We start from the raw sequence: 25,616 nt of genomic DNA on the forward strand, positions 1-25,616 counted from the left end.
CTGTGTCATAGCAGGTCCTGAGGCAGGAACTGAACCCATCCATAGTCCCAAGGTTATGCGGCTGGTTGAGCCATCCTTCAATATCCGGCTTGGCTGAACACAATTGGTTGTTTTCGGGGGGGGGGGGGGGGGGGGCGGCGTCTGTCTGTCTGTCTGTGTGGGGTATTGAAAGGGACACAATGAAAACTCCTTTTTCTAGGTTTTTACCTGTGAATCGCGGGGCTTAACCCATTAATACCGGGAAAACATCAGTGTCATTTTAGTTATGTATATATATATATATATATATATATATATATACGTATATTAAAAAAAAAGCTTTTTCGCTGTTTTGCTCCATGGAAGCTTGCATTGACTTTATAAGGTTTTTAAAAAAAAACGTATTATTCGCATGAAAAAATCGCCTCCGGTGTGTAAGAAGCTTTAGGATTTAGAACAGTGGTTCTCAAAAATGGCAGATATACAAGCTCACTTTGTGCCGCAAGCTTGTACATCTCTTATTTTTGAAAAATCATGAAAATGTTTGAATAATTTAGCATTTTTTTAACACAAATCTTCTCTTCTGGGGGGTCCCTTGCACAAAACATTTTCAGATGCGCCGTCTGCGGCCAAATACATTTCATTTTGGGGCTCCTTGACACAAAGAAGTTTGAGAACTATTTGTTGACTCGGCCCTGGAGAAGCATCTGTGTCATTTTTTTATTTGAGCTAAAAAGCATTATTTTACACTTTGGCTATTCAAAAATAGCAGATCTACAAGCTCTGCTATTTTTGAGAAATCGTGAAAATGTTTGCAAATCTTTGAATATATATATTCTTTTAAAGCAAACATTAACTCAAATCTTTGCTTCTGGGGGGTCCCTGGAACAAAATATTTTGAGATGGGGGTCCACGGCCAAATTCATATCATTTTACGGGTCCTTGACATGAAAAGGTTTGAAAATCACTAATATAGAAACATACGTTTTTCAGAAAACCGTTTAGGATTTAGAAGACATTTTGCAGAATCGGAACCTCAGGCCTCAATGGGTTAATGGGCTTAAGACCTGATACTATGTGAGTGTTTGTGTGTGAATCTGTGTAGTTCCTTAACTGTGTGTGTCCACATCTTCGTGAGTCTGGCTCAGACCATGAAGCTGCTCCGTCTCAGACGCAACGTGGTCAAACTGTCTCTGTACCGACACTTCACCAACACACTCATCTTCGCCGTCATAGGTAAGGACAATTACCGTAATTTCCAGACTATAAGCCGCTACTTTTTTTCCCATGCTTTGAACCCTGCGGCCTATACAACGGTGTGGCTAATCTATGGATTTTTACAGCTAACGGCCACTAGGGGACCTAAATCTATGGATTTTACACCTGCGGCTTATAGTCCAGTGCGGCTTGTGTATGTACACATTAGTTTTTTCCCCTAAATTTGGCTGGTGCGGCTTATATTCAGGTGCGCTTTATAGTCCGGAAATTACGGTATTCAAACAAATCAATTGAATCTATTATTAAAAATGATCAATACTTTAAAAAGTAGGGTTGTCCGATATTGGCTTTTTTACCGATAACCGATATACCGATATTGTCCAACTCTTAATTACCGATACCGATATCAACCGATACCGATATATGCGGGGATTATTGTGATTAGGGTAAGCTCAAATTTCATATCACACACACCATATACAGTAAGAACTCCTGTAACTTATTTTTAAAGCAAAAAAAAAATATATATATATATATTTTTTCTTTTCAAAAACCGATACCGATATTTTCCCGATATCAATTTTTATGCTAATATCGGCCGATAATATCGGGAGGCCGATAATATCGGACATCCCTATTAAAAAGTAATCCCTATTTTGGGCATGTCATTATAGGCAAAAGGTTTAAAAGGAAAATGTCTCCTAACGCGTCAAGATGTGACGCGTTGTGAAATTGTAACGTCTATTTTCACTCGTTTTGCATGACACACTGATAAAGTATAAACAACACTATAAAACAAGGTAGGATAAGTGTAATTATTTGTTTAAAACAAAATGTTTTTTGTCGAAAAGTTAAAGCACTATATTCTGATAATAATCGCGACCTCGTTGACATTAATTGTCTGCCTTTGAAAATAGCACGTCTGGGCCAAAAATACATAGTAAAAAAAGAGTGCTCAGGATCACGATATCTTGGGTTCTGAAAAAAAAATTCCCCAATGCTTGTCGGCAAGCATCACCGTTGTGCGACGACATAATATATCGTTGCTGTCGGGCATAAACCTCTCCAAATTCGAGCTATTGTTTTTTTCCGTAAATTAGCACCCTACTTGATCACACTACAGCGTCAAACAAAAGTAGCAAAAGTAGCAGATCTGCTCGAAACACGGCTCGAAACGTGGCGCGAGGCGACACGTTTTGAGCTTGTTGATCTGCTACTTTTGCCGTTTTTGAATTTTAATCCTGAAAAGTAACAGTTTTGGACACCGGAGGTTTCCACCCGACAGAGACGATATACAGTATTTGTATTTGCAAGAACTTGTGTTTGTGTTTCTCCAGCATCGGTCATCTTTATTATCTGGACTACAAAGACCTTCAAGATGTCTAAATGCCAGTCGGTAAGTATTTAGTCTTCAATCCCTCTGTCTCTCTCCATTCATCTGACCTTGCCATCCTTTCTCGTGTGTGTGTGTGTGTGTGTGTGTGTGTGTGTGCGCACACAAGATTGTATTTCTTTGTTTATGTTTGTGTGTTGCTGTGTAAGTGTGAGCGTTTGAGTGTGTAACATGAGTGTTTGTAAGTCAGTGTACATGTATGTCCATGTTCTGCTGGTCAGTCCTGTCAGCGGTTTGTCAAAATTCACACCAGCATCATCGTAGATGGACGGATAGATAGATAGATAGATAGATAGATACATGGATGATGGATGGATGGATGGATAGATAGATACTAGGCACAGAGAGAAATAGAAAGATAAGAGAGAGAGAAAGAGAGGTGGGGCTTAGTCATTGTGTGAGCCAGACAGCCATCCATCCATCAAGCTGGTCTGGCAGCCCATCCATCCATCCACAACATCAGCTATGTACCTATGTCTGTCTCTCTCTCTCTCTGTATCTCTCTCTCTCTCTGTATCTCGCTCTGTGTCTGTCTCTCTCTCTGTCTCTCTCTCTGTGTCTCTCTCTGTGTCTGTCTCTCTCTCTGTCTTTCTGTCTCTCTCTCAGGACTGGAGGGAACTCTGGATAGACGATGCCTTCTGGCGCTTCCTCTTCTCCACCATCCTGTTGGTCATCATGTTCCTATGGCGACCGTCAGCCAGTAACCAGAGGTGAGCGGAGCTCTGCAGGACTTGACCTTTCTACCATCACGTTTGGATCATTCCATTAACCTACATGAGCCAAGTCATGATTAAGTCGCTTATTGGTTCTCAATATCGGTTAATTGCCCAGCCCTACGTTTTACAACAAATGATTGATATATTGATTGATTGATCATGGCAGGTACGCATTCAGCCCCTTGGTGGATGAAGAGAGTGAAGAAGAGGAGCAGGAGCCCATGATGAATGAAGCCTTCGGTTAGATCACCACTTTATAGCCAATGAGTTACAGTATAGTATAATGACTGTGTACAAATTGACCAGTGGATTACTTAATTAACACTCTTGCAGTTTAATGTTCTTTGTTTCGCATAGAGGTGAAGATTTCATAGAATTGTACACTGAGTAGGACCTGAGTAGTAAAATTGATTAGTATGGGTCCATACTCGTAAGACAGTGGTTCTCAAAGTGCGGTCCACGGACCCTCTGGGTTCCTTGAGGGGGGTTGAAATGGACCCTAAGGGTCTATTGCAACAACCATTTACCATCTGACGTCTGAATTTTCTTCTTATGACCCATCCGAAATAAAATCGTATTGATAAGACACCTTTCATACTCCATACTGCCTCCCGAACTAAGGTGATACCCCTCCCCCTCCCCCGCTCAGTAATCTGATGGAATTAATCACGTTTGGACATCTAGCGCAATTATTCTAATACCTGGATATCGGACCTTTGTCACGGAGGTATGGATGTGTTGTTGTTTCTTGACAGTTTGTATGCATGCATGGTCACTAGAGGGGGGGCAGAGGTGTAAAAACCTCTCAGCCTTTTCCGCTGCTGACAGAATAGCCTGCTCTGAATGCGGAAATAAAATTAAATATCACACAAGTTCACGACCACCCGGCCAATCACACTGAACCGTCCGAACACAATTCGGGCAGTAAAGACATCTAGGTGTGCTGGGGTGACCCAACCAAAGTTCTGAGACCGCCCATAAAAAGTTCTTGACATCATTTTGTATTGACTAGCTGCCGAGCCGACCGATATGTCTGAGTCATAGTGTCGGAGAGCTTTGTCAGTGGCTACTGGGAGGGTCCGCTCTCCCTCCCAGCCAATTTTACTATAGGAGGATAACCTACTTTCGTAAGAACAAAGTTCGGATGTCGGATGGTAGCATTTTAGCCCCCTTTACAGGACTGTAACAGAGTTATGGGGGTCCTTGAAATTAAAACGTTTGAGAAACGTTGCTCATGGATTTGACTGTACCTACTCAATCACTGACACAAAGTTGTGTGTGTGTGTGTGTGTGTCCAGAGGGGATGAAGATGAGGGGGGGGACGAAGAATGAGACCAATGGGACTGCCAAGCCTAACAAAGTGGTGAGGAAAACAACCATCTGTCCATTGTGTCTCTTTATCTTTCATAGCGGCTGTGTGTTCTTGTTGGGCTTCTTGAGCGAACACGCAGTGGCGAGCGACGCACATCAGCCAGGGTTGTTTCCGCCTGCATTGACATAAGGGAGCAACAGTTAATCAAACTAATCGATTTAATCAATTATATATTTTTAGCGGCGCTAGCTGCTCTATACCTGACTTTGTCCGTGTGCGTACGTCAACGTTCTGATTGGTCAGGTGCGTCAACAAAGTCAAGTGATTGGTCAAGCTTCACGTGGCTATAAACACATTATAAACACATATCAATGACAAAATGTATCAAAGGCGCCGCTACCTTCACACAGGGTGTGATCTTTTAATCTATAATTCAATCAAATCATTGATTAATAATGGATCCCTATTTTATAGTCATTGTAGGTATAAATAAAGTAAAGAAATGTTAAAAACGTTCAACATATATTGACAATAGCCGAACTACCAGCTTGTGAGGTTGTAGATCTGCCAGTTTCACTATTTTCTCAAAGGTCATGATTGTTCTGCAACAGTTTTAAACATGTCTCGCAATAAAGTAATCTATAGTTGCTGCCCTACATTGGCAATGCATTGCACAATTCATTGCATTACGCGTGACATGGGAGATTAATTAGAGAAATTATTACCAATCAAGACCAAAGTGGAAGAACGGGTTAAGAATGGGAAAATTCCCACAAGAATCGAGAGTTCAAGAAGCTTAATTTATACTCTTGACAAGTAAAATAAAATAGTAACTTGAGTAAAATAACTTAGCTAGCAAAGTGGCGATGGGGTCGGCAAAAAAAATCCCACAAAATATTGTGGTATAACAAGGTTTGAGAACCCCTGTTTACAGAGTATTAATTAAGTTTTCTTCCACCCGAGTCCTCGGGGTTCCCTTGTTCTGTAGTCATCCTACAGTCTCTCTCGCTCTCTAATCAGGGATATAAAAAAAACCTAGCAGTAATACAGCTTTTTGAACGATAACAAACCAGCATGACTAGAGCTACTGTTGTACAGTACATAAAATTGATAGTAATAGTTTTCCTGTAAGAAAAAAACAAACAACAAAACTGTGGGAACCACTACTAGTAATAATATTACAAACGGATAATAAAATCATCTCGATCTATCAATGTCACCATCAAATAGTTGTTGTGAAGGTATTTGAAAAATAACTAAATGATGAAATGATTGGACCAAAATAAAATAATATTCCTATAGAGCAAATGGACCCTTACAGGTCTGTAACTCTTAAGAGTGTACACACATTGGGGAGTCATGGGGGTCCTTGAAATAAAAGAGATAGAGGCAAATTGTGATGATTTGGTAATAAGTGTTTTCAAGGTAAGGCTACAGTATGATGACTGGTTTTAATCACAGTAATTAATCATTAATGGTTTGCTTGAGGTAGGCCGGTTTGTTTGGAGACTATACTGGCTAATATTAAAAGAGCTTTAATTCCAGTGTTTGGAAGTGTTTTCTTCTCTTCACTGTAATTAAGTCTTTAGCCTTGACGAGTTTTTATGCGTTTTTGCCTCCTTGTTATTGATATTCTGTCAAATTACAACTACAGAGGCTGCTCCAAATACAAGGAGATTGTGTGTTTTTATATTTTTCCAAATTGTACGATTTACGAGTAAATGTTTTTTCACATGAAAAGTGAAGACACCAGAGGCATACAGTACGTTGGATCACTCACACGTTCTCCACTGTGGAGGAAGACAAACACAGGCTTGTAGATCTGCTGTTTTTGAAAAATAGTGAACATTTTGTGCAAATCTTTGAATATTACGTTTGAATATACGTTTTAAAGCTAAAATCTTTGCTTCTGGGAGTCCCTGGAACAAAATATTTTGACATGGGGTCGGCGGCCAAATACATATAATTTTGGGGGCCCTTGATATGATAAAGTTTGAGCATCACTGATATAGCAACATACATTTTTCAGAAATATGTTAGGATTTAGAAGACATTTGTAGAAATGGCCTCAGGTCTTAATGGGTTAAGATATAATTACAAAGGGTGTTATGCTTAATTCATACTTCGACTTACAATGGTGTCGCACTCTAAAAGTAGCCAATCCACCGAGCTGGCGATCCGTCACTGTTGTACGACGACAACAAAAAACAAACCAAAAACAAATAAACAATGACAATGCACCAGCAGGAACACTAAAATATGTGTCTTTTTGTTCTGCAGGATGAGGATTTAAAATGGGTCGAGGAGAACATCCCTTCATCCATGGCAGATGTGTAAGTCAACACCCTGACTCGACTTGTATGCTTGCTCTGCATGACTCGACTTTCTAGCAGCTGTTCTTGTTGAATAACACGGTCCATAATAAAGAGAATGATGCTAGCACTCACGTTAGACTTAGTAAGACAGCAAACAGGATAATCGCGATGCGTTACGCTCAATGCCAGAATAATTAATGATTCGTTACGCTATCTAACTTTAACATAAAGATGTACCTGAAGCACAGCATGTGAGTGCTGGCATCAATCAATTTGAATTTCTTGGGAGTCGTGCACCGGCAGGTTTGTTGTATCGTTCAGTTTTGATTGAAGTTGTGTTTGTATTGCTCCTAGTTTGAATAACACGGTCCTCATTGTTATTTGATGTCAGTGTATTTGATACACTGACTACTCATAACAAGACAAGCTCCAAGCAGTAATCCACTGTTGGGGGGTGTCTTGTTTTGCAACTAACTATCCGGATTGATGGTTCAGTGCTTACCAAAATATCTGTATTGGTGGTTCATACAGGTAGCAGCACAGGTGACATTTGTGCATTAAAATATCAACCTGGGTGGCTCATACAGAGCACAAGTGAATTAACTTGGTGGCATGTTAAAGCTAATAGGCTCTATGCACAGCAGCCATATTGGGAATGAATTGGGCCCCTTCCTTACTTCCTTTACAGGTGTTACCAATAATACTAATTAAGGCTCTGTTCCATTTAGTGTGGCATAGTGGTTGTCTTATTTTCAAGGACCACCATAACTCTGAGAGTGTACAAATGGAACCAAATGGACCCTTACGGGTCCATTTGGTTCCATTTGTACACTCTCAGAGTTACACACCCACCATAAGGGGCCATTTGGGAACCGAAATGGAGTGTTTCTAGTGAGCCAACATGCACAATATCAGCACCCTGACCAGAATGGAACAGAGCCTTCATTAGTATCATTGGTAACACCTGTGAAGGAAGTAAGAAGAGGCCCAATTTCTTTCCAATATGGCTGCTGTGCATAGAGCCTATTGTCTAACTGTAATGTTTTATGGTCAATGTATGCTTTGCGCTACGCAAAGCATACATTGTGTTTGTCATGACATTTTGAAGTGTTGACAGACGCATTGATGAGGAAAGTGGCGGAGGACCTTTGGAGACGCTGTCTCGTGTGAATGTTAACAGACGCTCATAAAATGTCACGTACTGTGATTGTTGGGAAGACGATGTACTGTAAGCTCTGTTCCCACATAGATGCGCTAGAAAGACTACATTCACTCACTTGTTTACATTTTGTGCAACGCTCAAAACTCAGAATGTATGATGTTGTTTAAAATTGACCTTCTAGTGTTCCATAATCCAACGCATGTGCAATATCTGCACGATGCACTATCACTTTTCGACATAGTAACACGTACAATCTCCATTGTAACACTTTGTTTCCTGGGATGTCCTTTTTTCACAGACCCGCAGAACAAATGTGATGCTTTTGTTTCAACTCTATTTGGTGGTTATTCTCTTTTATAATTTGGACCCTCCCTTTACAATATGCTCTGACCTAGGGTTGTCCGATATTGGCTTTTTTACCGATAACCGATATACCGATATTGTCCAACTCTTAATTACCGATACCGATATCAACCGATACCGATATATGCGGGGATTATTGTGATTAGGGTAAGCTCAAATTTAATATCACACACACCATATACAGTAAGAACTCCTGTAACTTATTTATAAAGCAAACAAAAAAAAAATCTTTTTTTTCAAAAACCGATACCGATATTTTCCCGATATCACTTTTTATGCTAATATCGGCCGATAATATCGGGAGGCCGATAATATCGGACATCCCTACTCTGACCGCTGTTTTTTATTCACCACCATAATGCGTTGTAATGCATATTAAATGTATATAATGCAGTATGATACGCAACAGAAAAAGGCTGCAAAACTGTTTGCCTGATAAAAAGCGGGTAGAAAATGTCGTCCGCTATACATTTGGCTATTCCAGACCCTGCTTGTACATGACAAATAGCCCCCTTTTCAGACTCCTTGCAAGTGTACATGACAAATAACCCCTTTTCAGACTCTCTGATACTAATGGAAGTCGTACAGTACAGTAATGTGGCTTTCAAGCAATGTGGCAAATCCATTTGTATATAGTAGTGGTAGTGGTGGGTGGTTTGACACCACGTTGGGCCGCTATATGAGAAGCGTTTGTAGCGGTCCTTGAACACCCTTGAATTGGAGTGAGCTATTTTGAGGTCAGGGAGAGCATTTGCATTTTTGAATAAAGTGCAGGAAAATGCTGAGCCGTTTATTTGTTAGAGTGGTGCAGATCAGATGTGAAGTAATCCTAACCCTCGTGAATGAATTCTCTCATAAAACATGGCCTGCTAGTATTAGCGGAGTCAATTATCATAATAATCAAAAGTAGCAGATCTACAGTACAAGCTCGAAATGCGGCGCGAAGCGACGCCTTTTGAGCTTGTAGATCTGCTACTTTTGCTACTTTTTTCATTTGAATCCTGGAAAGTAACAGTTTTGGATGTATGAGGTTTCCACCTGACAGAGACGATATTCGTGGCCCTATTCTTAACCCATTAAGACCTGGAACTGTGTCATTTTTTGATTTGAGCTAAAAAGCATTATTTTTGAAAAATCGTGAAAATGTGTGCAAATCTTCTGAATATATATTTTTAAAGCGAACATTTTTAACTCAAATCTTTGCTTCTGGGGGTCTCTGGAACAAAATATTTTGATAGGGGTCCACGGCCAAATACATATAATTTTGGGGGTCCTTGACATGAAAAAGATTGAGCACCACTGATATAGAAACATACGTTTTTCAGAATACTGCTGAGATTTAGGAGACATGTAGAATCGGCTTCAGGTTTCAATGGGTTATCCCTTTCTGCATACAATATTTTATTAAAATATTGTATGCAGAAAGGGCCAAGAGGTTCAGTTCCACTAACATCAGAAGGAACAGGTGACGTGGTCGTGGTACCCGTCTGATACTCCAGTAGGTGTGTACCTAATAAAATGGCCACCGAGTGTAATGTTGTTATCTCAGGTGTTAACAGTGTGTTGTCCTCTCTTCCACAGTGCCTTGCCTCCGTTACTGGACTCTGACGAGGTAAGGATGCCTTTAATGCTACCTTTACAACTCCACCGGGTTCTAGAACTGTGGTTATTAACTTGGGTCTTGGGGGCCCAGATTACACCTGGCTTTCTAATAATGATATAGGATAAATGGGTCATTAGGGCCCCACTTTCATATTTACAGCTACATTTTTTGCTGGTGGTCTCATTTCTATGGAAACCCTTTAAGCAACGCATTTTAAATATACTCGTCATGGATTGATTAATTCCTTTTACGTGTTCGACACAGAAGCACAGTGTCTCTATGAATGGAAATGTCTTACATTCATACATTTATTTCTATGACTAGCTTTCATTCTTGCTCTAAACAGGGACAGCAGGTGAATGCTATCAACTAGAGTTTTTTTTTTCTTGATTGATTAAATACTTTATTAAGCAGAAATGTAAACGGCATGTGGTACAGTCAGACATTAAGGCTAAAAGCATAACACAAAGTCCTGGAGACTTGTTTCCATTGTGGTCCTGCGTATTCAATTCATCAACAAAGCAAGAGAAAACGACGGCAGTGAATGACACCTCCTTTCGATGGGAATTTACATTTACCCCCCCTAGTGGTCTCCTAATAGTAGGGGTGTGCCAACATATCGATATTGCGATTCACGATACTTTATTATTATTATTTTTTAAAGCACATTATTTTTTTATTGTCTGTTGTCTTGCAGTATTATATGTAGCATCACATACATGAACAATAGTTACATTGCATCAGTTATAAGTTTATTTTGAAACCAAAGCATTACACTGTGCGCTATGGATTCAAGAGATCTATTGTAACAAGGATGTACAAGTACACACTGTTAAAAACGTATGTTAGGGTTGCCACGCACAGAGTACAGAGTGCCGCCTGGCAGGCACGATGCATGCACATTTTTGTACATTGTACCAGGCCAGTTGGTTATGCACAAAAATCTAATACAATTTCGTAATAAATGCATAATTCCAGATTTTTACCTTTGTATGGGTATTCTTTTTATTTGAATTGATATATGGTTGATAACATTTCTTGCAATATATCGAGTATCGCAGATATCGTGTGATGTGATATTATCGTTATCATGGGCCAAATATCGCCGCAGTCGTATCGTGAGCTACCAATATTGTCCCAACCCTACCTAATAGAATGAATTTTTATTAACCCATTGAGACCTGAAGCCGATTCTACATGTCTCCTAAATCTCAACAGTTTTCTGAAAAACGTATGTTTCTATATCAATCTTTTTCATGACACAGTTCCAGGTCTTAATGGGTTAAAAAAATAAATGTCTTTATTTATTTTTTTCTTTAGAAATTGTTTGAAAATCTTTTGAAATAATGATTTCAGAATTTCTACTTGGCCATATGCTCAGAATTTTACATCTGTGATGTACCAGTCATGCAGTGGAGGTTATGCTCCCGTAGGAGCAACAAATAGAATTGTAGGACGCTTCCAGGGGCCCTCAGACATTCCATGTTTTATGGATTTCACTGTTTAATAAACAATGGGCATCCAGTGCAAAGGTTGTCTTGGGACATCAGAATACCAACAGTAGTACAGTACCGGTAAAGTACATGATGAGTATACACAAATAACATATAATGCAATTGGACATTATGGAACAACGTACAATCAGATATTATAGACCATACATTGCAGTGCATCTGCAATGTATCTGTATGATGTGTGAAAATAATATGAACTATTCATACTCAACAGATAGACTAGTTCACAAAGATGGCAAAATGTTGAATTTTTAAATTGAGTTTAAAACCTGGTGCGATTCCTCCTCAGAACTGCCGAGGGCGCCAGATAGTCGTCTCTAAGCGTAATGTTACCATGGTTACATCACACTGTTGTTTATCCCCCTTGTTGTCATGGCGGGCAGAACAATGAGGTGTGTGTGTGTGTGTGTGTGTGTGTGTGTGTGTGTGTGTGTGTGTGTGTGTGTGTGTGTGTGTGTGTGTGTGTGTGTGTGTGTGTGTGTGTGTGTGTGTGTGTGTGTGTGTGTGTGTGTGTGTGTGTGTGTGTGTGTGTGTGGAAGGCATTTTGTTTTGGCTTCGATACAGACACAAATCTTAAAGTCACATCAGCCATTTATGAATTTCTCCTTGCGGCCACAATGCAACTGAATGCACTCCAGAAAATATGCAGGCAAATGGAGTATATTAGGGCTACAACAGTTAGTCGAACTAATCCATTTATAATACCGATAATCAATACTTTAATTAAATAATTGATTAATAATTGATCCCTGTTTTGTCAGTATGGGGCGAAAAGCTTATAAAAAAATAAAATAAAAATCCCAAATAGTTAAAACAGCCGATCTACCATCTGTGAGCTTGTAAATCGGCTATTTTAACTATTTTTGCTTGACACCGCAGAGACAAAAATAAAGTAATGCCTAAGTGGTTAATCTGTATTTTGATATTTAAAAGAATAATATTTTTAAAAAATGTAAAGGATTAATTATTTGATTAATTGTAAAAGTAAAGAATGCAATAATTGCTTAGAGAATTGATAGTTGCAGCTCTAGGGCAAATATTATACTTCTATCTATATGAACAGATATTATACAATAGCAAATGTATAACATGAGAAAATCTAAAAGCATGTAAGAGATCATTTTTCCTATTTAAAGTATGCTATAAAATATGAAATACATGATACAGGGTCATAATAAGTAAATGAATAGCATTGATCTAGTCATAGTGAGAGACTGTTTGTTCCCCACACATTTGAATTGGTATTACCGTCTAGTGCACATATACAGAATCAATACAAAGGCGAGTGGAGTGCTCCTTTTTGTGGGAGGTAAAAATGTGCCAGTATGCATCGATGTGCTCTGGTGAACAGGCACTCAGACAAACGTATTGAGTTTCATTCAAAGGATTCTAAAATGTCCTTTTTCATAAGAAGACAAGATGTCTTCTGATGCGTACACACTGGCAGCTACAAAGCTGCAGGCTACCATTTTCAATGGAAGCCAGCGAGATGAATACACAAACAGACGGCTGACATTTAGCTTTTGATGCTCGCTACAAAGCTATAGAATAAAGTTAACCCATTAATACCTGGAACGCATCTGTGTCACTTTAGAATTCTTTAGCTATTCAAAAATAGCAGATATACAAGCTCATAGCGCGGCACCGAGTGCCGCGCTACAAGCTTGTAGATCTGCTATTTTTGAAAAATCTTCGAGATTTTTTTTTTTTTTTTCAAAAAACTCTTAGGATTTAGATTTTTTTAAGAATCGCCTCAGGTCTTAAAGGGTTAAGCTGGCTTCAACTTTTTGTGTCTTCAAAGCTACAAAAAGTGTTGTTTCACCATTTCCACTCACCTTCCTTCTCCACGCGATTCCTATCTGTAATGGGTGGGTGGTTGGGCGACAGGCGTGGCTGATACCGGCGTGGCTTCACTGTGAATATCTGACGTCATGTTGATCTGAACATCTATTTGGGATTATTATATATCGTTACTGTCGGGCAGAAACCTCTTATCTCCATATTCTAGCTTTTTTTGTTTTTTTTGTAAATTAACGCCCTACTTGACATACTACAGCATCACACAAAAGCATCGAAAGCAGCAGATCTGCAAGCTTGAAACACGTTTTGAGCTTGTCTATCTGCTACTATTGCTGTTTTTCACATGTTTTGGACCAGTGGTTCACAAACTTTTTCATGTCAAGGACCCCCAAATTGACCCTTATTAACCCGTGGACCCCCATTTGAAAAGATAAGCCAGGGACCCCCATAAGAGAAGATTTTGACGGCTCTAGCCATAAAAATGTTAATATCAAGGACCCCCAGTTTGACATGCATTCGGCTACGGACCCCCATTTAATGGCATTTCTATCCCTGGGACCCCAATTTGTATAGTAAAATCAAAGTTAATTTAACTTTGAGAGTGTACAAATGGAACCAAATGGACCCGATAGGGTCCATTTGGTTCCATTTGTACACTCTCAGAGTTACAGACCCATAAGGGCCCATTTGGTTCCTGTCCATCATTTAGCTGGGGACCCCCTGAAACCCCCTCAAGTACCCCTGGGGGTCCCCGGACCCCACTTTGAGAACCAATGTTTTGGACATATGAGGTTTCCACCCGATAGAAACGTTTTTTTCTTCTTAACTATAGAATGACCTGGATGTGTCGTAACGTCTGTGTATGCAGTCATTGTCAATTTGCCACAGCAACAAACAAATAAAGGAGCGCCCACTGTACATTTGTGTGTATTGTTATCGGATCAGAAGTTTTGAATGGGAGGCGGCCTGCCGATATCTACCTTTTCTTTTTTCTTTTGAGGGAGAGAAAGACGGAAAAGGCTTTTAACCTGCACGTTGTTGCCTCTGTTCACAGGAAACCATGACAACCAAGTTTGAGATGTCCAAGATGGAGTAGAGAGACGGCGAGACCAGGAGACTGAGAGAGAATGTATGTTTTACACAAAAAAAATGATGCACAGAGATGGACAAAATGAAAGGGAAGAATGGCAAAGGATTACTGGATAGATGGATGGGTGGATGGAATAAAAGAATCAGCCACTAAATGGATGGATGTTGGACGGAGAGATGTGTGGATAAAGGGGCGGATGCATAGGCGGAGACAGTGGCAGCTGAAGAGACTGACGGATGAATGGTTCCTCAGATGGACGGTTGAGGACAGACGAGGGCGATGCAGGAAAAGAGAGTTTGTTTTACAAGATGACAATGTCAGTGTCTTTGGATTAGAAAAAGAAAAAAAACAATCTTTTTTTGTCCCTAACCCAGCAGTTCCCAATCTTTTCTGGATCAGGGCCCACTGAAAATCTGCGAAAACGGTTGCATTTGACCACTTAGAGGACCACTTTACCCATTTTCAACCTATCTTCATATAATCGGTCCTCATTAACCCTTTAAGACCTGTAACGCATCTGTGTCATTTTTAGATTTGACCTAAAAAGCATTATTTTACACTTTGGCTAATCAAAAATAGCAGATATACTGTACGAGCTTGTAGATCTGCTATTTTTGAAAAATCGAGAAATATTGTGCAAATCTTCTTTATATATATTTTTAAAACGAACATTTTTAACTCAAATCTTTGCTTCTGAGGGGTCCCTGGAACAACATATTTTGAGATGGGGGTCCGCGGCCAAATGCATCTAATTTTGGGAGTCCTTGACGTGAAAACGTTTGAGAACCACTGATAGACACTTGTAGAATCGGAACCTCAGGCCTTAAAGGGTTAAAGCTCATTATAATAAGGTACCATTTTTGTCTACTCAGAGGAGGGCTGTGGACAGTTCAGAAATCTGCCTACCAGTGACATCATCGATGGGGAATCCAAGCTAATTGTTGGCCGTTGGCTTTCTATTCCTGTAAAGTTGGCGTGCTATAATGGAAGCCATTATTATTCTTGCGTTATTCCAAATCAAAATCAAAATGAGAAATATTGTTGTAAGGAAAACAACTGCCTAATGATGAAGTCACTGGTAGGCAGGTTTCTGAAGTGTCCACAGCCCTCCTCTGAGACACAGACCAGGTAGATTTTGTTTTACCATATTATAATGAGAGATGAGTTGGAAGAACTTAGGACCAATTATATGAAGTTGAAAATGGGTGACGTCGTCCTCTAAGCGGTCAGATGGGTGGGCCATGTGCATTTTCAGAGTTTATTTTAATGATCAATCAATCGATTGTGTTCCGGCTTGGATCAATGGAACTAATGTACTAATGTAATAAGTTCCAATTTATCGGTATCCCAAAGATTTTTTTTCTTCACGGTTTTAAAGAGAAGATTATAATTTAACTTTTTTTTTTAATACTAATGTTACATTAAATTGGAGTGTTTTGCCAATTATTTGGGGGCCCTCTTAGAATATCCTCAGGGCCTCCGTGAGGATATTCTACCACTGGTGGTGAGGCCATCCTCACCACCAGTGGGCCCCGGCCCACAGGTTGAGAATCGCTGCCCTAGCCTTATGCGCTTCGTAATCCATGCCCGTTAACACAGTATTTTGACAGATCCGGTCTTTCGTCCATAAATGTGTTCTCTGCTGTTGGCTGGTTTCAAACACGTTAAAAGATTACGGCTCTGTGTGGGACATTTTATACCTGTATTACTAGAGGAGAGCCATTCCTACTGCTGTTGGTTAACCAAACAACCACCTTGTACTCCGTTCACGAAAATATATTGTATATTTCATTTCTGATAAGCACCAAGCTATATAGGTTTCGATTATTTTGATTTATGGTAGGGAAAGAAATTGACGGTGAGGTAACAGTCTGGATCGTGAAGCAACCGTGTACCTGCAGTTTAGAGATTTGTTTTGTTTACCAGAGTTGATATTTGACATTAAAGGGCTCTTTTTGACTTCAAAGGGTTAACCTGTGTAGTTCTGTGGTTCTCAACCTTTTGTGGATCAGGGCCCACTTGAACGTCTTGAAAGCGTTTGCGGCCCCAGGGGTTGCGGCCCTCTTTCAGCTGCCCTGTTAAGCGGTCAAAGGGGTGGGTGAACTGCGTGCATTTTCAGAGGATGTTTATTTTGATGATCAATCAATCAATAAATGTTCTGGCTTAGATCAGTGGGACTGACATAGTTATACTTTAAGTTATTATTCATTGTTATCACAATGAAAACCTTTTTTGAATATTGTTATTATCAATACAATCTTTAGTGTTTTGTCCACAGGTTGAGAACCACTGGCTTAGTTTTTGGTAGTGGAAAAGAGCTAAAGGAGATGATGAGCCATTTTTATTTTTCTCATTTTTATTGACTTCATGTCGTTTAGTCAAAGTCCCCGCCTCCCAGTGCAGAACTGTGTGTCAGATCAATTTCGTGCCGTTTTAATATACTGGGTCATGACTTCATGCACAATAAAATCCTGAGTGTTAATTTAACTCTGGAGACGTGGAACTCTGCACATGGAACCAAATGGACCCGTAGGGTTTTACAGTGTGGTCCCGATAGCCTGGGGATGCAACCAGCTGACGGGGTCCTTATTAGGGCTGGGCAAGATATTGAAATGATATCAATATATTTGATATGAGACTTGATATAGTCTGGGATTCTGGATATTGTGGTTTAAGTGTTGTCTTTTTCTTAAGCCTTGTTTTATACTTTTGTAAATTGTCAAAATTTGACTATGCGGTTATATTTTTTGAAAAATTTAACAGTATTACTGTATAGTCACAATACAGTACAATATTGGAGGTAGACAGCCTCAAAACCGGGCTAAAGCAGGTCCAGTGCATCACAGGATCAGGACGGCAGCAGTAAAGAATGAAGGCACTGGAGCAACTCGGACAGATTTAAGCCTTTTTATTAAGGCGCAAGTAGATAGAATGATAACGTTTGGATGTTAGTGGTACATCTTCATCAGGTCATGGCCAATGACCTGAAGAAGATGTACCTCTGACATCGTACTTGCACCAAACCACTTAAACCCTCTATTCTTGGTCAAAACAAACCTGAGATACTGTACAACTGTACTTGGAACTGTTTTTTTCCCATCTACACCAAATCTCTTCACCAAAAATAGCCGATCTACAAGCTAACAACATGGCATGACGCATTGTGAACTTGTAGATCGGCTATTTTTGGTTAATGTTCCCCTCAGAATAGGCATGCAAGAGTTTTTATTTTTAATAAAAGGCTTAAATTTGTCCGAGTTGCTCCAGTGCCTTTGTACAATATTGGCGGTATTTGGTCAAAAATATTGTGATGTGTGATTTTGCCCATATCGTCCAGCGCTTATATAACTATTATTGTTGAACTCTGAACTGAAACTTTAAAAACCGAGTTGTACTCCCAAGCTTAAGTGTCACCGCAGGCGTGATTTGAGTTCACAAAACTATTAAAAACAGTAATATGTGCGACACATCCAAACTGCGTGCCTTTAGGAGTCGAGCACAATCACGCGGTTTCTGAGAATCACACACACACACACACACAGGAAACGTGCGCTAAAGACAGATAAGCACATAAGTATATGCAGTGCAAACATTCCATGTCTATACACTGTGTGTTCTCTCCCAACATGGCATGCTGTCAACCCAGACATGCTGTACATGCACTGTACATCCAATTTCACGTTTGCTTACTCACTCGATTCCCCTGGCCCTTATACGCTTGAGCGCACGCACACACATACAGTATATGTCCACTCAGCTCCCTACACACTCTCACATAAACATTACCTCTGTCCGCAGCACATTGTTATTGTGTTTTCTATGAAAGCGCCCATTAGCTCTGACTGCCGTGTGTAGCCCAAAGCCAGCTGTGTGTGTGTGTGTGTGTGTGTGTGTGTGTGTGTGTGTGTGTGTGTGTGTGTGTGTGTGTGTGTGTGGGTGTGGGGGGATGCTTACATGGCTGTTTGTTTGGTTATATATATCTGTGTCACCTTTTGTGTACTTAATTGCAGGCTTGTGTGTGTGTGAGAGAGAGCTTTTTTGTATATGTGTGTATGTGACAGTGTTTGTTTCTTTTCAAGCATGTTTATCAGTGTACCTTTTTGTAAGTGTGTGTGTGTGTGTGAGTGTGAGCGTGTAGCCGGCAGCACAATTAGCCCGTGTTAAGTGTTGACAGTGGCTTCAAGGCTTGTCCAACGGCGCTAAGTGTCCCATACATCATCCCATATAGTCTTACAGCCAATCAGCCGGAAGCAACAGTCTACAGACACCATGCTGTCCAACTCCATGACTGTGGCTGGGCCTCCACAGACCAGACACAATAAAACACCATTACTGCTGGGCCGGTAGAGCAAATAGGTCTTTTTCTGCTTTGTTTTGTCATTTTATGGGCAAAGTTTAACACAGTTGATTCTCAACCTCTTCTTGGATCAGGGTCCACACTTGAAAATGTTTTTTTTTAAAAAGCGTTGCCCACCCATCTGACCACTCGACACTATGCAGCCGTGGATTTTCAAAGTTTATTTTAACTCATTAAAACCAGGAAAGCATCTGTGTCATTTTAGATTTTTGCGTTGGCTGGTCAAGTAGCCTATAGCAAGTTCACAGCGCGTCACTTGAAAAAATTATCTTGAAATTGTGAGAACTACTGATTTAAGGCAGTTGTAGAATCAGCCTCGGGTCTTAATGGGTTAATAATGAATCGGTTTTGTTACGGCGGAACCAACATAGTATAATTGAAGTTGCTCTTTATCGGTATCACATTGAGAAAACATTTTTCAAGGTTCTAATGGAAAAATGCTCTGTATTTATTATTTTTACGTAATTTGTTTCAATATTAGATACGTATATTATTGTTTTGCCAATTATTCGGGGCCCCACTTGCAATACCCTTGCGGCCCACCAGCGGGCCCCGGCCCAGAGGTTGAGAATCACTGGTTTAACACACTGCCCTGTGGAGAAGCCTGATCGATTACAGCCCCCCAAAAAGGGCTCACCCCAACTCACCCCTGATTTATACATGGTTGGGTGCAGTGTTGCACACCAAAAATAGCAGATCTACAAGCTCACAACCCGAGCTTGTAGATCTGCTATTTTTGTGAGCCTGTAGAGCTGCTATTTTGTAGATCTTCTATTTTATAAATCAGGCCTAACTTCCACAATATTCAGGCTATGGGCTGTATTCTCTGAGAAAGCATTTTAATAGCATATTGCTTGTTTTATTTTTGTTTTTTTTAATGCATTTTGTATTTTTGAGATGTGAACAGTTTGATTCCAAAATGCAACAAGATACGCAATTTGTATAATAATGTCCAAGAACTGTTCACCTGAAGTTTGAATTTTAAGGGACAAAACATCATTCGTCATTTGTATCACGTTTTGTGACAAATATTGGTTTGTAAAGGGGAACGTGTAATGTTTTTTTCCCCAACGGGTGAATATCTCTATTTGGAACCGAACTCTTCATATCCATAATATCTGTTTATTGCATCTTTTTTGTTGTTGTTTCAATCAGCCTTTAGCGATATTTAAAGTCTGTCAAAACAACCAAAACTCATCGACTGTGGCTTGGAGATGCCACTGGAATAAACAGCTTCACGTCACTGTGTTTTGGTTTGTCATTTGTCACAAAGGCTCTAATGACGTAAATTATTGAGTCATTTGGTTTGTACAGAAATGAACAGTTGATAATAAAACGTATAAATATAACTTGGACATTGATGTCTGTCTTGATGTTGACATGATTGTGAGGGTGTGAACAGCAGCAGTGGTGGAACGCAACAAATTACATTTACTCAAGTACTGTACTAGTGTACTTAAGTGCAATCTTTAAGTAGTTTTAAGTATATCCAAATGTCAATACTTTTACTTCTACTCCACTACATCTCAGAGGCAAATATTGTACTCCACTACAATTATTTGAAAACTTTAGTTACTATTTACTTAGTAGATTTGAATTATTATTACCAAACATACATTAACCACTTCAGCCCTATTTAAACTTTGTCTATTTGAAAATAGCCGATCTACAAGCTCACGACGCGTTGTGAGCTTGTAGATCGCCTATTTGCATTTGGTCAATATTTTCATCATTTAAAACTACTTCCATAATGCAGCCATACACTGATGAATTATGTATGCTTTTCTCTTCATTGAGTTGATCACATTTTTCATGTTCTGCATGAGACAATACTGCCCTTGATACTGACCAGGGTACTGACCATGCAACTGACCATGATACTGACCAGGGTACTGATCATGAAACTGACCATGATACTGGCATAATACTGACCATGATATTGATATGATACTGACCATGATACTGACCATCATCTTCTGTAGTATAATTTTTTCTTCCTTGCCTTAAGGAAATATCTTTCTAGGGATGGTATATATGGGTCTGATTTCATATTTATAATAAGTTTCAGGAAAAAAAAAACAGAGATGATTTGTATCAAATAGTTAGTAAAAGTCATGAAAGGGGAATTTCCTCGGAGCTTCCTGAGAGAAGTTAATCCACTTTAAATTCTCAAAATCGTCCAGATTGACCGGCTAGTCATGCAAGTGTTAAACAATTCTGTTAATAATGAATTCTGCAACTTGCCTTTTTGACCACGTAGAGACTGGGACGTAAAAGTATCAATACTCCAGTGTAGATATACTCTGTTACAAGTAGAAGTCCCGTATTAAAAATTTACCTGAGTAAAAGTACAAAAGTATCGGCATCAAAATATTCTTAAAGTACCAAAAGTAAAAGTACTTATTTTAATCTTATCTTTTAATCTTTTAATTTTAATCTTTTGAAAATAGCCGATCTACAAGCTCACTTCTGGTTACTGTATGTTTTTAATACTTATCAAAATCTACAAAGTAACTTGTAACTAAAGCTTTCAAATAATTGTTGTGGAGTATAATATTTGCCTCTGAGGTGTAGTGGAGTAGAAGTAAAAGTACTGAAAATTGGAAATACTTCAGTAAAGTAAAAATTAAGTACAATATTGTACTTAAGTACAGCACTTGAGTAAATGTACTTAGTTACTTTACACCACTGCCCCAGGACACCCTGAGTGGCTGCCCTTCAGTTTGAGAAGCACACAGGGACGGCAACACATGGTGTGCCGTCTGAAGATAATTCCCTACTGTCGGTTTGAAATGGGCAGCATACTGACATCTCCCTGCCAGGGCCAAATCTCTGGGATTATGTTATTACTGCAGTAATGCCAGCATACAGATATAACTGCACAACACACACACACACACACACACACACACACACACACACACACACACACACACACACACACACACACACACACACACACACACACACACACACAAACAATATGGAGGCTCTGCATTTTAAAACACAGCGATAACATACTAAGCAGGTGGATAATATTTAATATGTATGGGATAGAAAGCCCAAAACACAAGCAGTACAAACCCAGCTACACAGATGCTGTGTGGTTTACAAAACTAACTTTATAATAATGTATGTAATATATATATAATATAGTAATAAAATAGACAGTAAGCATATTGAACTCACACACTGAAACCTGTATTGAACACGGGACATGGTCTTAAACATGTTGTTGGTGTCGGGCAGAAAACTTTTATCTCCATATTTTAAAATGTTGTGTTTTTTCGTAAATTAATGTCCTACTTTGTCATACTACAATGTCACACAAAAGTAGCAAAAATAGCTGATCTAGCTCAAAATACGTCGCATTTTGAGCTTGGACATCTGCTATTTTTGCTATTTTTGAATTTGAATCCTGAAAATGAACAGTTTTGGACTGCAACGATATATAAATACTCAGAGCAGACAGATTGAACGGTGTGGATTACTCTACTGTATCGAGGCGTGACACTACATAGTAAATCCATACGATTGTCATAGCCTCAGATTATACAAATGGCTGATTTACTGTAAGACATAATGTGGATTATCACAGTGTAGACGAGACAGACATGCAGGAGCTGCTAAGTGCATTTGAAGATTGAAACATATGGGGTCATCGAAAGACAAATGGTTGCAATGGAGTTAAGGGGGGGTGGGGGTTTTGCCGGGATTATAAAGACTGACAGGAGATAATAGTTAACAGTACATATGTGTGTGTTGGATTGACACAATGGGGTTCAAAGTTAGCGGCCATCCACAGTAGCCTAGGAAGCAGGCTACAGCTACAGCAGGTTTAGTCTCAAGGACACTTTGACACGGCTGGGACTGAACATGGGAACTTAACCACTGCAGCCACATCTATGAATAGTGAATAGCTATTTCAGCTATTTTTAAAGTTTTGAAAACCTTTGTTGTACAAAAGACTGATCGATTTGAACCAATTATAATCGATTTGTATTATTATTTTAATGTATTATTATTATTATTATAATGTACAGGGCTTGGAGCGCCAAAGGCGTATGTGAATTCTTTGGCGAAAGCAGAGAGGGAGACAGTGTAGGAGAGACAGACAGTAGGAAACCTGAGAGGGAGACAGTGTAGGAGAGACAGACAGTAGGAAACCTGAGAGGGAGACAGTGTAGGAGAGACAGACAGTAGGAAACCTGAGAGGGAGACAGTGTAGGAGAGACAGGCAGTAGGAAAGCAGAGAGGGAGACAGTGTAGGAGAGACAGGCAGTAGGAAAGCAGAGAGGGAGACAGTGTAGGAGAGACAGACAGTAGGAAAGCTGAGAGTGTTGAGGAGTTAGCCTCAGTAATCTAAAAGGACTGTATATTTCTAGGTGCTGGCGGATATATAACCGCTGTGGAGTGTTCCACAGGCCCGGGGAATTCCCTTAATCACCTAAGTAGTTATGATGAATGGGCCTAGTTTCTAAGTATATTATGAGCATATATGACTCTTTCTATTGTTATAGATTATTACTATTTATCACTATGGAAGCAGCCGCCGAACTCTGTCCAACCGCGTCCTAGTATTTATGGGCAGGATACGATGTCATGCGGTCGTAAGGCTACGTCACACTGGCGTTGTGTCCATATTCGGGACGACCGTCTCATCGCCATCGTCGTCTTGGTAACACTCCCCCTAGTGACAGGATAGTGTCACTATTCCACCAAACGATGATGTTCGTTGTTATTTCTTAGTCTTCGATTGATATCCCCCTGATGATAAGGGTGGAGAACCTGTGCGTGCTCTCTGCCCGTCAGAGATACTGCAAGGCGTTCAACACGTACCATATCCATCCTAGGGTCTGCCTCCAACGCATGAATGCATAAACCCATCCTGTTGGGTGCGTCCAAACGGTCAATCGGGTAGAGTAGGTGCGGCTGGCCGAATGCCAGTCCCCCTTCAGATAGTCGCGTCGGTGCGCTAGGCTTTCGTCTTCCTGCGGGTTGGGGGTTATGACATATCGGATCGCCAGGGGCTCCCTTGGCAGGAGGGCCAGTTTGGTCTCTCGTGGGTGTATTGCGTTATTGTGTTGCTGTGCAACAATTGATGGCACACTATGACGGACGTCGGGCAAGGTGAGTGCCCTCTTCACTTTATGCCAATGATTGGCCGGGAGAGTGAATTTGCGCCAGTCGAGTTCTGCGCCTCCGACGGGTACGAGCGATGTGGATGGATGTGCTATGCAGCTGGTGCAGCGGCGTAGCTGCAGGGAGGCTGGCCTGGATGGATCAGGAGGAACTTGTGTCTGTGACTGCAATGTGCGGTCACTATGACATAAATCACCATGGTAACAAGACCGAGAGTAACAATCGAATTCACGTCTCTTGATTCTGTTACCTGGCTTCTATGTGAGTCGTCATGGTGTGGGTCTCCTGGTCTTGTGCCTCGTTCCACCTCAGTCTCTGGGTAGAAGACTTGAGGCAACGAGGTTTCACTGTTCACTGGGTCTGGGTCCGTTACATCTGACACGTGGCCCAAAGGTCTTGAATGGCTTGAGTATGGAACAGCTTCTATCTCGATCAAGGCGGTGGAGGGTGCCTCCTCAGAGATCACCTGCGTTCCTAAGACTTCTCGGAGGACTTGTTGTTCTAAGCCCAAACGCCTACCGGCTGTGAGTCGGCGTGTCATGTTCGTGGGTGCACCGCTCACTGCGGGGACTCTCTGCGTTGTTAATCGCGATCGTTCTGGGGGCCTTCTCTTGATCCGTGGACCTCTCCCCCCCTGGGGGCATAGCATTATCACTTCTAGTCTTATGGCGTCGGGGAGAATGAGCAGGCACTGCTGCGAAGTTTGGCATTGATGTTGGGACGGGCTACGCCCAGCCTGGCTTGATTGCCGGGCAATAGCTATCGCTGTTGGTCCTAATTGCATGGACTCCTTGTGGTGTCCATGCGCTCCTTGTGGCGACTTCAAGGAATCTTCTTCAAGGACAAGCTGTAGATTGATGTCATTTGTTGCGGGAGGGGGGTCTCCTGCCTGCGGGACTGCTCCCCCCTGGACCGCCTGTGTAGCAGACGGTACAGTAACTGTAGGGGGTCCCTCATTAAGGTCCCGGGCGTCGTCTGGGAGTAGATGACTGTTTGCGTCTTCACGACTGCTCCCCCGTGGAGGGGTGGACATCCCCGGCGCTATGATGTTAGACTGGGGAGGGACGTCCCCAAGGCTGTGTGGCATGGGAGTGACTGCGAGCTCCGCCGTAGGCTGTTGCTGGTCTATCTCTTGTGAGTGGAGCGCGAATTGCAGCGGGTCTGTAGTGAGGACGGTGTCCAGGCTAAGCTCTGCGCTAGCTGGTGTGGTTGTGCTTAGCACGGGGTCGGTGTGCTTGGTGTGCTTCTCAGGGGTGGCACGTGTTGGTGCCGGGGCCTGCCGTGGGGGATTGCAGGGATTGACGTCGTGGAGGACGGACGCATGGTCCCTGAAGCATACCGCGCATGAGAATTTGGATGCACAGTCCGCGTTCTGGTGCTCGCGGCCGCATTTCCTGCATCGCTTCTGTGCTGTGATCCATGACTCTCTAGTTTGTGCCGGCAGCTGCACGATGGCAGGGCACGCGTTGATGAGGTGGGTTCTGTCGTCACAGTACGGGCAGGGGGCGGCCGCCTGGGGTTGTCCACGTGCTGTGTCGCCACCAGTGGCCACGTAGTTAGATATTGTGGACCGGGGTGGCTGTGCTCTACGTCTGTCCGTGGTGGAGCGCCAGTTGCCTTGGGGGGACCTGACACAGTCGCGGGGATTATCG

General features: G+C 41.1%; 1 protein-coding gene across 1 annotated transcript in view; it reads left to right on the plus strand.

Moving 5' to 3' along the window:
* The window catches only part of LOC311050221 (transmembrane protein 87A), a 41,004-nt gene extending 20,827 nt beyond the window's left edge, over positions 1-20,177 (plus strand). Inside the window, exons 13-20 of the mRNA XM_084064204.1 lie at positions 1,107-1,215; positions 2,535-2,593; positions 3,197-3,300; positions 3,473-3,546; positions 4,605-4,669; positions 6,899-6,951; positions 10,040-10,070; positions 14,430-20,177. Of these exons, the coding sequence (XP_083920330.1) occupies positions 1,107-1,215; positions 2,535-2,593; positions 3,197-3,300; positions 3,473-3,546; positions 4,605-4,669; positions 6,899-6,951; positions 10,040-10,070; positions 14,430-14,471 (537 nt within the window). The 3' untranslated portion in view covers positions 14,472-20,177. The remainder of the gene's footprint in view (positions 1-1,106; positions 1,216-2,534; positions 2,594-3,196; positions 3,301-3,472; positions 3,547-4,604; positions 4,670-6,898; positions 6,952-10,039; positions 10,071-14,429) is intronic.
* The last annotated feature ends 5,439 nt before the right edge of the window (positions 20,178-25,616 follow it).

The sequence above is a fragment of the Gymnoscopelus microlampas genome (genome assembly GCF_963454915.1).
Source record: "Gymnoscopelus microlampas genome assembly, chromosome: 8".
NCBI classification, from domain to species: domain Eukaryota; kingdom Metazoa; phylum Chordata; class Actinopteri; order Myctophiformes; family Myctophidae; genus Gymnoscopelus; species Gymnoscopelus microlampas.